At 46.2% G+C, this 12,683-nt stretch overlaps 1 protein-coding gene across 2 annotated transcripts in view; it reads right to left on the minus strand.

Annotated features, from left to right (window-relative positions):
- The window catches only part of TTC7B (tetratricopeptide repeat domain 7B), a 247,564-nt gene that overhangs the window by 157,211 nt on the left and 77,670 nt on the right, over window positions 1–12,683 (minus strand). For both annotated transcript variants that reach the window (XM_044230241.1, XM_044230240.1), the window contains exon 5: window positions 9,741–9,862. In XM_044230241.1, the coding sequence (XP_044086176.1) occupies window positions 9,741–9,862 (122 nt within the window). The remainder of the gene's footprint in view (window positions 1–9,740; window positions 9,863–12,683) is intronic.

The following is a 12,683-nucleotide window of genomic DNA, read 5'->3' on the forward strand; positions in this document are numbered from 1 at the left end:
AAGATCAGGTTAAGGAGTTTGCTCTGGCCAAGAGCCAGAACAGGGGTGCTACCTGTTCTCCCCAACTTCTCCCATGCACCCCGCCTTCTAGGGCAAACACATCTGGACCCACTCTGTGACACAGATGTCACCAAATTACCAGGAATGGTCCCCACAGTCTGAGAGGCTCAGAGATGGTAAAAACTGCCTTCCCTCTTGACCAGACAGGATGCGAATTCCTCTTTCCCAACACACGTGTCACTTCAACCGTCTAGCCTTCAGCCGCTGTGTACAAAGGCCACAAACACTGTCACATGCCTCTGGGTCCAACTTGGCCCCACAGAGTTTCAAGTTGAAGAGATACTTAAAAAATGCGGGTCTGGGAGGTCCTGGGAGCAAACTTTCTCATCAACTAAACCACTGAAGACAATAATTCTCTTTCCTGCTGTGGGAACTCTGGAACTCCCATCCAGATGTGTATATGCTAGGCTTAAGTGAGGAGACCTCTAATTACCGAAATTCCGCTAAGCTAGGAGCATCTCAGGAATGAGAGTCTGTCAGAGCCTGCTTGAGGACTTGCTTTTTTTTTCTTTTCTTTTTTAAAGATTTTATTTACTTCTTTGAGAGACAGAGACAGAAAGAGCATGGGAGGGGGAGAGGAGGAGAGGCTGAGGGAGAAGCAGACACCCCGCTGAGCAGGGAGCCAGATGAGGGGCTCGATCCCAGGACCCCGAGATCATGATGTAAGCCAAAGGCAGACACTTAACCGACTGAGCCACCCACGTGCCCCAAGGATTTTCTTATAATTAACACACCATTATTCTAAGTACTGTCCAATCTCGGAGATAGGGGAGAAAACAGAGTGCCCTATGATTTACCCAGAAAATGTATTATTTCATACTGAGGTCAAGGAAGGTGTTTGATGCCTGTCCTCCTCCACCTTCCTTTAGCAGGACATCATATGCAGAAAGACCTAGATGAGCAGAGCACATCTCCCTTTCCACCACCAAGACGCAGGAATCGGGCCAGTAAGTTCTACTTAGCTCTCGATAAATATATGTTACGCTACCTAACTTTAAAGAAAGCATGTAACCATTAGGCATCTGTGAGCCACAGCCATATCTGCTGAGAACGAGAAGCTCATTCACTCATTCATTCACTCATGTACAATTTATACCAGACATTGCTCAAGGTACACATCCCTCCCCAAACAAAAGAGACATTTCTGCCCAAGTGGAACTTAAATTCTAGTGAAGAGAGACAGACAAATTAGATAAGAAAAAAAAAATGTGAACAAAGGGTTAACAAATTCCTTTCCATCTCTGCTCCAGAATTTGACCTGAGGTTAACTTCCTAGTTCTGTTTCCCTGGAAACCTAATAAAGATAAAATGTCGATTATGTTTCTAGGCAACACTGTTTATGATAAAAATGACCCCTGATTGATAACTTTCATCTGGACTAGAAGGACCATTCGTATCTGATAGGGACATCGTAGCTTGGGCTTCCTAACATGAGGACTTCCTAAGTCCTTCCTAACGTGAGGACTTAACACTGAGCATATCCCTTTGGGAAACCCTGAATTCTTGGGACAGATCCCAAACTCACTCATTGTGAGGCTCATTCTCTACCAGCTGAACTGTCACTAGAGCGGGGAGGGGCAAGCAGAACAGCTCCTGGGCGGCCATATGGACTGCTGAGGGCATGATTCACATAGAAGAGAAACCCCTGACGTTGCCCTGCTGGCAATTCATGATGCTGTTCTAGATCTTTCTATTTAGATGGGAGTCAACTGTGGCCTATGGAAGTCTTGAGTTGGAATGTTTAACTGAACCTAAGAAGACCCTGGTTAACACTGTTTATATTTGATGCTGGTTAAATGTTAAGGAAAAAAGTAAGGCTGGGGAAAAAGGACCGGTTAGTTGGACTAGACGCTTTTGAAGATCCCTTCAGGTCTAAATAATAAGCAACCCTCCCGCCCCACTTTGGCGTTGCTAGTTAGCTCTTACACCCTGATCTGTCCGATTTGTCTTCAGGCTTCTGCTCAGTCACTCCCTCGGGGAAACCTCCCTTAATCACCAAATCTAGGTCAGTTTCATTTTAAAATGGACTCTCCCAGAAAGGGGTTCCTCGCCTGCTGAACACTATCTCAGCGCGATACATCCAAGAATAAAATGATCTAACGTCTCTCTGAGAGCAAGCCACGTGTCCGGCTGCTCGCCATTTTATCCCCAGCACCTGAAGAATGTCTGGCACGGAGCAGGAGCTGAACAAATGTTGGCGGAACAAGTGAATATCACAACATACCTGAAACTGAACAGAGCGGGGAGTAGCCCTCACGGCACACTGCTACACTGTCTGTTCCTGGGTGTTCTAGTCCTGCTACTCCCGTCCAGAGCGTGACCCCAGAGGCTCTGCAAACATTGCCATTGTTATCAGGAATTCCTAGGGGGTCCATCTCCGGTCATATCAAGAGGTAATGGGAATATTTTTTAAAAATACGTTAATTTTCATCGTTAGACACTGTATTGTACAACTATCTCTATTTAGGATAACTTGCAAAGTGATAGAGTAAATTTTAAACCTTAGCACTGTCTTCTTCCTGTTTTCCTAAGGCTTAACCCACTGGTAGTTATTAGTTTGCTGCTGAACTAGAAAGTCCATAGGGATCATTTGCTGTCTTGACCCTAGCTTCTAGCACATGAATATTTGAGGGATGAATACATAAGTGGATGAACAAACAAATAAAGAATCCCTCTTCTCCCCTTGCCCCCGCTAAAAGAGAAAATCACCACCCGAGACAAATCTCTGGTGAAGAACTAAAATAAACTCCTGTATCAGTTCACGTTCCAGAGAATTCCAATTTGAAATGGTGGCTAAAGGAGGCAGTGTATGGCTGGTCAAAACCATGTGGGGAAAGGCCTTTATGAGATGGGATAACTGCTAGTTAGTTTACTGGTCCCTCTCCCTTCACCCACCCCCACCTCAGCACTCTGGAAGCCTGGAATGACCCACCCTGTGCTCACAGAGCTTGCAAAGGACCCAGAACTCTAACACATTGTTAGTACCCTGAAAGCAATTACCTGTTCCCTAGAATTCATGCCCCGTAATTCATCACTGATGAATTGGCCTTGCAGTTTCATAATAAAATTGACAAAGATTTCTTTGTTTCCATACTAACAGTTCTGAAGGGATTAGCCAGACCTAGTCTACACTTAAACAGAGAAGATTTGGCTGATGCTTTGGTTACATAAATAATTACATCTAGACTGGCTTTTAAAAGTCCCGGTTTTCTAAGTGTAGTGTATTCATTCCAGCTCTGCAGGTCAGTGCTCCACTTTCAAGAACAGGGTACAACCTGGGTGTGGTCCATGTGGTCCAAGTGGTGAGAAATGGGACTGGGAGTCATAAGGAGGAGATGCAGGTCCCAGCTCTGCCACCAACCAGCTATGTGGCCCTGAGTAAATCACGTGGCCTTATTTACTGACTGTTTTCCCAACCAAAATGTAAACTCTACAGGGGCAGTGACTGGGTCTCACTTGTTCTCTTAGAACAGTGTTTTGCTCTAATAAGTAACCTAGTAAAGGTTCTCGATAAACATTTATGAAACAATACTGCACGTGATTTCTCTGGATCTTAGACTACTACTCATCTAGAAAGGGCAGTGATCGAAACAAACGTGCTCTGACAGATTCTGTACCCCACCATCAGCTCAACGATTCTGGAACTTCTCCTCCATGGTGAGATGATTCACGGGCCGTGCTCAGCACAGGGAGCGAAGCTGACCAGAGTCTTCCACACCCAGTGGTGCCTCTCTCCCCCTCGCAATGGCTTCTACCACCCTGGACCCCTTTCAGATTCCGAAGCACATCAAGCTCTTTCCTGGGTCAGGAGCTTGCACATGCTGGACCCTCTGCTTGGAATCCTCTTTCTCCTGCTCTCAGCAGGGTTACCTCCTGCTCACCGTCACGTCCAGGGCTCTGGGTCGCCTCCTCAGGGGCCCAGCCTGACCACCTACCTAAGCAGGTGCCCTCTGTGAACCACACGCCCTATACCCATTCATTCCCTGGCACGCATTCTAATTTGTAACAGTATCGTCAGTTTCCTGGCTGATTGTCTGTCTCCCTCAGTAGATGGCATCCTCCCTGAAAGCCTGGACCATGTCATCTCTTCTATTTGTCAACGTAGCACCAGGCACAGTACCGGCCACATAGGGGAATTCAATCAATACTTGTCCAGTGACTGGACAAGTCAAACCCGCCATGTGCCAGGTGCTCTGCTGAGAGGTTTATATAAAATCCACAGATCTCTACAGAAACCCTCACTCCAGCCAGACTGGTCTCCTCATACCCTGCAGAATATATACAACGCTGAGTAGGGCTCTAACTGCGCACATATACCCACTGTCTGGGAGGGGGCCCTGGCTTCCCCAATCAATTCACATGGACAGGATGAGCACCCTTCACCGAAGCTTTACTCCAGCTTTGCTGCCCTTTCCAGATCGTGCAGCTGTGTCCATATGGCAGCTTCCTTATTTGCTTTTGTGGCAAGCTGAACTCGCCCAGTCAGCACACACAAACTATCCTGAAACTGCTCGTTTGCACCCTTAATTCCCCATGGGGCTGTGCATTGTAGCAAGGCAGGGACTTTGCTCCTCCTCCTTGCTGCTGCCTAGGACAGGGTCCAGTACCTAACAGGCAGGCAAGTCATCCTCCTTATGTGATGAACAAATGACCTTCCTGAACGAAGAAATAAATGGGCCTAGAAACTCGAGCTCACTTCGGTCAGTTAAAGTGATCTCCCATGGTTTACTCCTTTATACAACAGAACATTACCTACATTTACATCTAAACCCTTCCTTCTCTCCGACTGTCTCCTAAAATGCAGGCCCATTTCCTTCTAATATCTGAATTTCTCTCAAAGACTGTTCACGGACAGAAAGCTGATACGTATTAAATGCTTCCCGGAAACATGTCTGAATTCTCTATTTGTTGCATTTGACTTAGGCTATAAAAAGTCATCTGCAGATTAAAAAGTGAACACTTCTTACCACTGCGGGAGAGAAGACAGCCAGAATGCTAGAATGCACAGGCCAACTCCAAGCTGCTCTGGAGCTTGGGGAGCCACCACGGGGCCCCCCCTCGCTTCCTGGCCGGCCCCCACCCCATGGCCATGTGGGCTGGCTGCTGCGGCTACTGTCTCTGGGACAGAAACATAGGAAGTGCCCTCCTTGGCAGCCACTGGGACACTCAGGCCCCACAGCCCCTTTTTCGGCCTGCTAATTCTAGGCCACATTAAGCAGAGCTGAAGAGTCACAAAGGTCAACAAAATTACCAAGGAAGTCTGGGGATTTTTAAAGCCAGTGCACAGTGGTGATCAGTGTCTGTTGGATCGACTATAACAAAACTCTCCAAACTCCCCTCTACATGACTTTATTCCCCGGCCTGGCACCAAGCATGGTAGGGCAACCCAAGTCTCATGGTACCCCCGACTTCCCACCTTCTCAAGGTCGGGGTCTCCTGGGCAGAACTCCATGATGTACCCCAGCAAAGAGTACGACCCACGGGCATATCTCCCAGGAGGTGCGGGGCATTGGCCTTTTTGTTTTAATGTATCCGCACCCTCCCTGAATTAAAACCAATTCAGAGCCAAGGAAAACACCAGCTGCCATGCATTTTGCCCAGCCAGTGCGTCTGACAGGGCTGACAAGAAGCAAAGATACTTGAAATGTCTTTTGCCACCCTCTGTTGATAAGAGTTGGGCAAATATTCCTAAACCAGCACGCAGACCATAACTGGCACCCCAAACCCAAGCTTCCTGGAAATTCTGGCCATAAGGACTCCAGTGAGGAGTATCATTTCTCTTCCCCTTCGAAGGCTGAGGGGAGGAGGGTCCCTGGCTCACTCAGTGGGGAGTATGTGATTCTTGATCTCAGGGCTGTGAGTTCAAGCCCCACATTGGGTGTAGAGATTATTTAAAAATAAAATTTTAAAAATCTTAACACCCCAAACAACAAGGCTACGGGTACCCCCAGGCTGAAGCCATCTCTGGGCACTAGCTGTGCTGCCCAGCAGACTCCCCTCGCTACCACATGAGACCCATCACCCCACCTCCTTTCTCTGGCGCACTGACAAGGTCTTCAGTCATTAGCACTAGGCCATTCAACCAGGACACATCTTGAGCCAAGCTCACCCAAACCAGTAGTCAAAATTAAATGCCCTTCCCTAAAAAATGTGTCATGGAGGCTCAGCAATCAAATGAGTGATGGGTGCTTTACAAACTCCCACCTCCACTGGAGGCCAACCTTCACCTAGTCCCGTCCTACTGGAAAGTCGGCCAGGCATCCGCATCCCTGGAAACGACAGCTGGGCACCCGCTACCTGCCTGATGACTTGCAAAGTACTTCCACACATGTCGTCTTACTTGTGTCTCACCTCAGCTCGGGGGGCGAGGGGGGGGGTGTGTTAGACCCATTTTACAGATAAAGAAATGGAGACCCAGTGAGGAGAAGGACTGGTTCCAAATTGCTGCTCTTCCTCTGAGTGCCTGCCTGGGCAAGGCCACTCGAGAGACGCTTAGAGCTTGTGTCCTAACCCTCTGAGGCTAATGCACTCTCATTTCCCCTCGGCAGAGCTGAGCAAGAGGGGTTTTTTCATCCCTCCCAGGCTTATTCCTGCTACCCAGAGGGACAGGAGAACTAGACATGAAACAGAAATGGCTCAGTGGGGCTCAGATGGCACCAGGTATTCTGTGCCTCCGGGAGGAAAGAGGCTACAGGGGATGTGGGGGAAGAGGAAAAGCGGAGGAGAGAGAAGGAAACACGATCTGAGGCATGTCCTGGAAAAGCTGCAAGAAAAAGTGGGAGGAGAAAACCCCAATTGACAGCACAGGCTGGGAACCACCCCTGGCAAGGTTTCATCCTTGGGTCCAGTGCCTTGGTGAGGCAGGGTGACAAGCGACCACTCACTGTCGGAGGGTCAGACCCGGCCTCTGCACACACGTCCTTTCCCCTGGGTGGAGCAGTGCTAGGAGGACGGATGGCAGATCCTAGCAGCCAGGTCACCATGGGCACACGGGGACAACACTAGTCATGGCGCCAGCCTCGCAGGGCACCAGTGCCCAGGAGAGAGCCGACGCCGTGGAGATCAAGGACGGTGAAGGAAGAGCCTTGGTCTGGGACTCGGGTGCTTTCTGAAAGAGACCCGAGTTCACTGGTTTGGCATGTACTCTTGGGAAAGATGGGAGGACTATAAAAGAATAAGATTAATTACTCAAACTCAGTAAGTCCTCAGGGATGACAACTACAAAGTTGAAGATATCGAAGTACATTTCTAAAGACAAAGATGGGCTTTATCAATTCCCATCTCTTATTGCAAAGCTCTTCTATAGCCCATTTCCTTAATCCTTGCAACTCAAACGCTGTCCATGATACCCTTCAGGATACAGATTTCTAAAGTGCAGAGGGGCACCTGGGTGGCTCCGTCTGTTAAGTGTCCGACTCTTGGTTTTGGCTCAGGTCTTGATTTCAGGGTTGTAAGATCGAGCCCCATGTCGGGCTCCGTGCTGGACATGGAGTCCACTTAAGATTCTCTCTCCCCCTCACCCTCTCCCCCTTCCTGCTACACATGTGCTCTCTCTCTCCAAAAAAATAAATAAAAATAAAAATAATTTTAAAAATAAAGGGCAGAAAAACAAAAAGGAGCAAACACATCAGAAGACTGGATGTGGGAAGCCACTGGTGCTTATGGACAGCAGCTACCTGCAGATGTCCCCACCTACTCCACAGAGATCCCAGCTGTGAAAGTCCATTGACAATGACCCAGGCGTGGTTCTTGGGCCCTGAGAAATCCACTGCTCTAAGTCAGGCAGCCTGGAAGCACTGGACATGCCCAAAAGCTCCTGCTGATTTCTCTCCTTTCATCCATAGTCTGTGGTCCCCAAACTGGCCTTCGCCTCCATCTACCTCAAAGTAATCTCTCATTCCAGTTGTAAAGGACGTGGTAGCTAGCAAGAACCCTCTAAAGAAGTTGGCCAATCCTGTCACTGGTCTTTGAAGCCATAAAGAGTGAGAGGACAAGAAAGGAGAAAAGTCTTCAAAGTTAAGCAGTCCCTTCACCTTGGCTACGTCAATGGGAATCTCCTTGAACTTGGGTAAAATAAAAAGAGAAATGAGCCGCTAAGCAATTCCTGGCATGTAATCAGTCTTCTAGGGCAAACCTGTCATCATTATTATTTTTTAGTTGGGATTCCAGTTGGGATTCCAGTGGGCAGCCAACATTTCAGGGCAGGAGGTCAGAGTCCAAGAGGACTAGTTTCTTCCTCTTCAATAAGTAGGCTTCAGATGAAAATAAATTATCCAGCCCACCTTTACCAGTCCTAAAATCCAAAGCATTTTCAATAGAAGTAGTGGTTTGGCAACCCTGAGAGCCCCAAGCGAATGCATTCCTGCCTCTGGACTTGCATATGGGAGACAAGCACAAACACTTACAGGTTAGAGGAAGAGAGAGCAGGGTTGGGGTTCCTCTGTGATGACAACCATTTATTGTCAATAGGGAGAAGAAACAAATCACTCAAAAAAAAAAAAAATTCCGTGTTCACTCCCTTCCCCCTCTATTTACAACACCATAGGAAATAAAACTAAAAAATCAGCTTAGAGGACATGCACTATTGCTCAGACGATCCCAATCCATGGCAGATGAGATCAAACTCAAGAGCATCTTCTTGGCCACCAAGGCCTCAGGCCAATCCAAACCTTGGGGTGTTACTGCGACCCTTCACACGCCGTGTTGATCTGAACCAATGGCCTTTGAAGCCAACCAACAATTTAACGGGATTTGGAAAGCATTTACCGGAACAAATGAGAAATGATTGCACATGTCTCTGAGCCACTGGGCAGAAGAAACGCCACTTCCATGAGCTACGCCCCAAGGTTTGATGCTCTTGAAAATGAAGAGGGAGCAACTCCACTGTTCATTTATCCAAAGGCTGGGACTCCTGTCCCCTCTGTGGTTCCAAGCACTACTGGACTATTTCTAGAAGAAGGGGAACAGGCCTACGAGGAGCTACGGAGAAGCCGGATACCTACTGTGGGTCTTCATGCACATCTATCCTGCAGCACAAGGTCAAAACAAGGGACAGCTGAAGAGATTTGGAAGACAATCATCGCATTTCTCATAAAAGCAACACAGAAAGGAAAACAAACGTCAAATGTATCAGAGAGCTATCCCTCACGTTCGCGTTGATAAACTTTCCTAAACCCTTCTCGAAAGCAGCTCAAGGTAAAAGTGTGCCCAGGTGACAGCAGAGCCACACTCACTTTCCTAAAAACTGCTAGAGATTTGGCAGACCCAATTCTCTGAACTGAGAAGCCAACCGGAGATGACCCTGGGTGCGGGGATTTCCGGGTCACTGACTCCTCCCCCAACCAAAGGGGTTGGCCTTGGCCTCCACTGCCTAGGAGAGGGGGTGTGGCATAAAACTGACTCCCCAGAGACCCACCCACCCAGCTGGTGCTTCCAACCTATGACTCCTACTCACGAAGGGGCCCTCCTTCCTCTCTTCTCCCACCTTCACACTTCATGGCAAAGGGAGAGAGCTGGGGGAGAAGACACAAAAGAGCCTACATTCACGATTTTTAAAAACCCTTCCAATCATAGTTCATATTTAAAATTGCTCTGATACAATAGCTAAACCGGAGATAGCATGGTGAGGCTTTCTACTTTCCTCCTTTAGGAACCTGAGTTAAAAAACGAAGAAGGCTTACCCATTTTTGAAATAGAGGACATGGGCTCTCTGAAGTCCTGTTTCTAGGAAAAAACCTAGTTCTTGATCGTGGGGAGCAGGGCCAGGCTTAGGGCTTCTGTTTTGAATATTGGTAAGTATTACCTGGAAGGGGAGAAAATCGGAAAACTAATCAGATCCACATCCAAGCCTAATCCTTTCAAACCACATCTCTAAACGCGCTGCACGACCTAATGGATCAGTTTCCTCGCGCCAGCATCGGTGCATGGGGACTGGTGCGGAGGTGGGCACGACAACTAGGAAAGCTGGGGTGTGCCCGGCTCTCCTGGCACGGAGGGCTCAGGACTGAAGGGTGCTGAGTGGTGCACAGTGCCAGCAGAAGCACTGAGGCGGAGGGGCTCTGCTAGATGCCAGGATGTGGCCAGAGAGGCAGAGTAAGAAACAGGTCCCAGCAACAGTCAGGAAGAGTCATCGTCCACCGATGGGCAAGGTCACGGACAGGTGGGCCAAGGCTCCAGCCCTAAGTAAGCTTGATGAACCCAAGGAAAGCTAAGCTGAGAAGTGCCGTGACTGGCACTGGCCCCGAAATTCCCCAGGGAGGGCGAGCTCTCTAGGCTTCAAAGCCAAGGCCTATGGACTCTCAAGGGGACTGCGGAGAAAAACAAACTAAGCTCTCTCTCTCCCAAAACTTGATCTTTTGTCAACAGATGATGAGCTTGTAAAGGTCTAAATGTTTAGCCCCACAAGAAAGACTGCCAACGAATCAGGAGAAAGACCTTCAAGTTGAGTGGGTTACAGGGAAGTGTAAACACATGTCTACTATTAGAGGTTACCCACTTTATACTGGCAAGTGAAATAAAGCATTTATCAAACAGAAGCTCCTTGCGGCCCATTTAAAAACCCTACACGTGTTCTCCAAACACGTTGTCCCCATCTGCTGAAAGTCAGCAGCCCTTCAAAGACCCAGCTGTAAGCCAAACCTCAGACACTCTAGAGGTCTCAGAAGTATTCTCCATGTGGAGTTGAAGCAATTGCTGGTTCTCTAACTTTTAAGCTTCAGGAAACGGCAAAGAAAGTGCACAATGAACAGATGTTGTGGGATGAAATCCAGGTGAGCAACCCTTGCATTTGAACTACAGCCCAGCATTTTATCAAAACTGCCTGGCTCCTTCCCGACTTAGCACTAGGCTCTGAGAGTGCTAAGCAGTAGGTGTTCCTACCCCATGTGAACTGTCATTTGGGGCTTTACTGCAGGTTCCTCCCCAACATATCCTCCAAGGGCTGCACATGCAAAGAGCGCGGTCTCCTGTAAGTCTCTCTCAGGATGATCTCATCCGTAGAAATCTCTGAAGCCAGCTCCCAAAGTTATCCTCTCTACTACAGACTCTCCTTCTGAACGCTAGACTTACACATTCAACTGCTTCCTTGTCATCTCCACTTGGAGGCCCAACACTTAAACCTTTAAAAAAATTAGCCTTCATTTGCTTTCAAGAATAGTTTTTAATTTTTAAAAATGCTGTGATTACTGTAAAGCAAAGCCAGTTCAGTACAGCACAGAAAGAAAATTAAAAATCATCTCAAAATTCCATCGCACAGAAATAACCAGGTAACCTTTATTGAACAATAATTCAGGTATCTCTATACATATGTATCAGGGAAAGAAAGGTAAAAGTCGTTTTCCAAAAACTGAGATTGTGTTTCATATGCCAGTTTTAAATGGAAACCATTACATTTAATTTTAATTAAATTTAACAGGAGAAACTAAAATGTGACCAAAGTAATCACTCAACTTCAGAAAAATGTGGTTTTTTTACACAGAGTCATTAAAGGTATGGGCACTTGTCTTAGTTAAAAATAAATCTTGTATTTATTATATATATATGGGGGGGTGCATGGAGAGAGTATAGATGTAGATACAGATATATTTTAACAAATTAAGTCTTTTGCTCCATAATAGTGAGATGTCTTACCACTATTTAGGTTTTCTTTAATTTCTTTCAATAGTGATTTGTAGTTTTCAGGGTACAAGGTTTGCACTTCTTTTTATTATTCCCATGTATTTTCATCTTTTGATGCTATTATAAATGAAACTGTTTTTCTTAATTCCATTTTCAGGTTGTTAGTGTAGAGAAATAAAAGTGTAGTTTTTATACCGACCTATTCTATATTCTTGCTGAAATCATTTACTAGTTAAAATAGGGTCTGTAAGTGTGAATTCCTTAGGATCGTCTATATACAAGACCATGCCATCTGCAGACAGAGATAGTCTTACTTCTCCCTTTTCAACCTACATGTCTTTTATTTATCTTGCCTAATTGCATTGGTTAGAACCTCTACTACAATACTAGATAGAAGTAGAGAGAGCAGACATCCTTGTCTTGCTCCTGATCTTAGGGGGGAAATACCCAGTCTTTCACTATTATATATGTTGTTAGATGTAGGTTTTTCATATCAGGTTGAAGATGTGAACTTCTATTTCTATCACGAGAAATGGTACTGGATTTTGTCAAATGCTTTCTCTACCTCTACTGAAAATATCATTATAATATGGGTTTTGTCTTTTATTCTACTGACACACTACATTAATTGATTTTCACGTTAAGTCAGCTTGCATTCCTGAAATGAATCTTGCTTAGTCATGGTGTATAATCTTTTCTATATGTTGTTGGATTTGGTTTGCTGATACTTTGTTAAGGATATTTGCATTTACATTCATAAGAGATATCAGTCTCATAAAATGAGTTAGGGAATGTTTTCCTCCTCTTCTGTATTCTGGAAGTTTTTATAGCACTGCTGTCATTTCTTCCTTTAATGTTTGGTAGAATTCACCAAAAAAGTCAACTTGACCTGTAGTTCTCTTTATGGAAAGGCTTTTAACTACAAATTAAATTTCTTTAATAGACACAAGAATATTTGGGTTATCTATTCCTTCTTCAGTGAACTTCAGTAGTTTGTGTCTTTCAGG

Source organism: Neovison vison, chromosome 13 (genome assembly GCF_020171115.1).
Source record: "Neovison vison isolate M4711 chromosome 13, ASM_NN_V1, whole genome shotgun sequence".
Lineage (NCBI taxonomy): Eukaryota > Metazoa > Chordata > Mammalia > Carnivora > Mustelidae > Neogale > Neogale vison.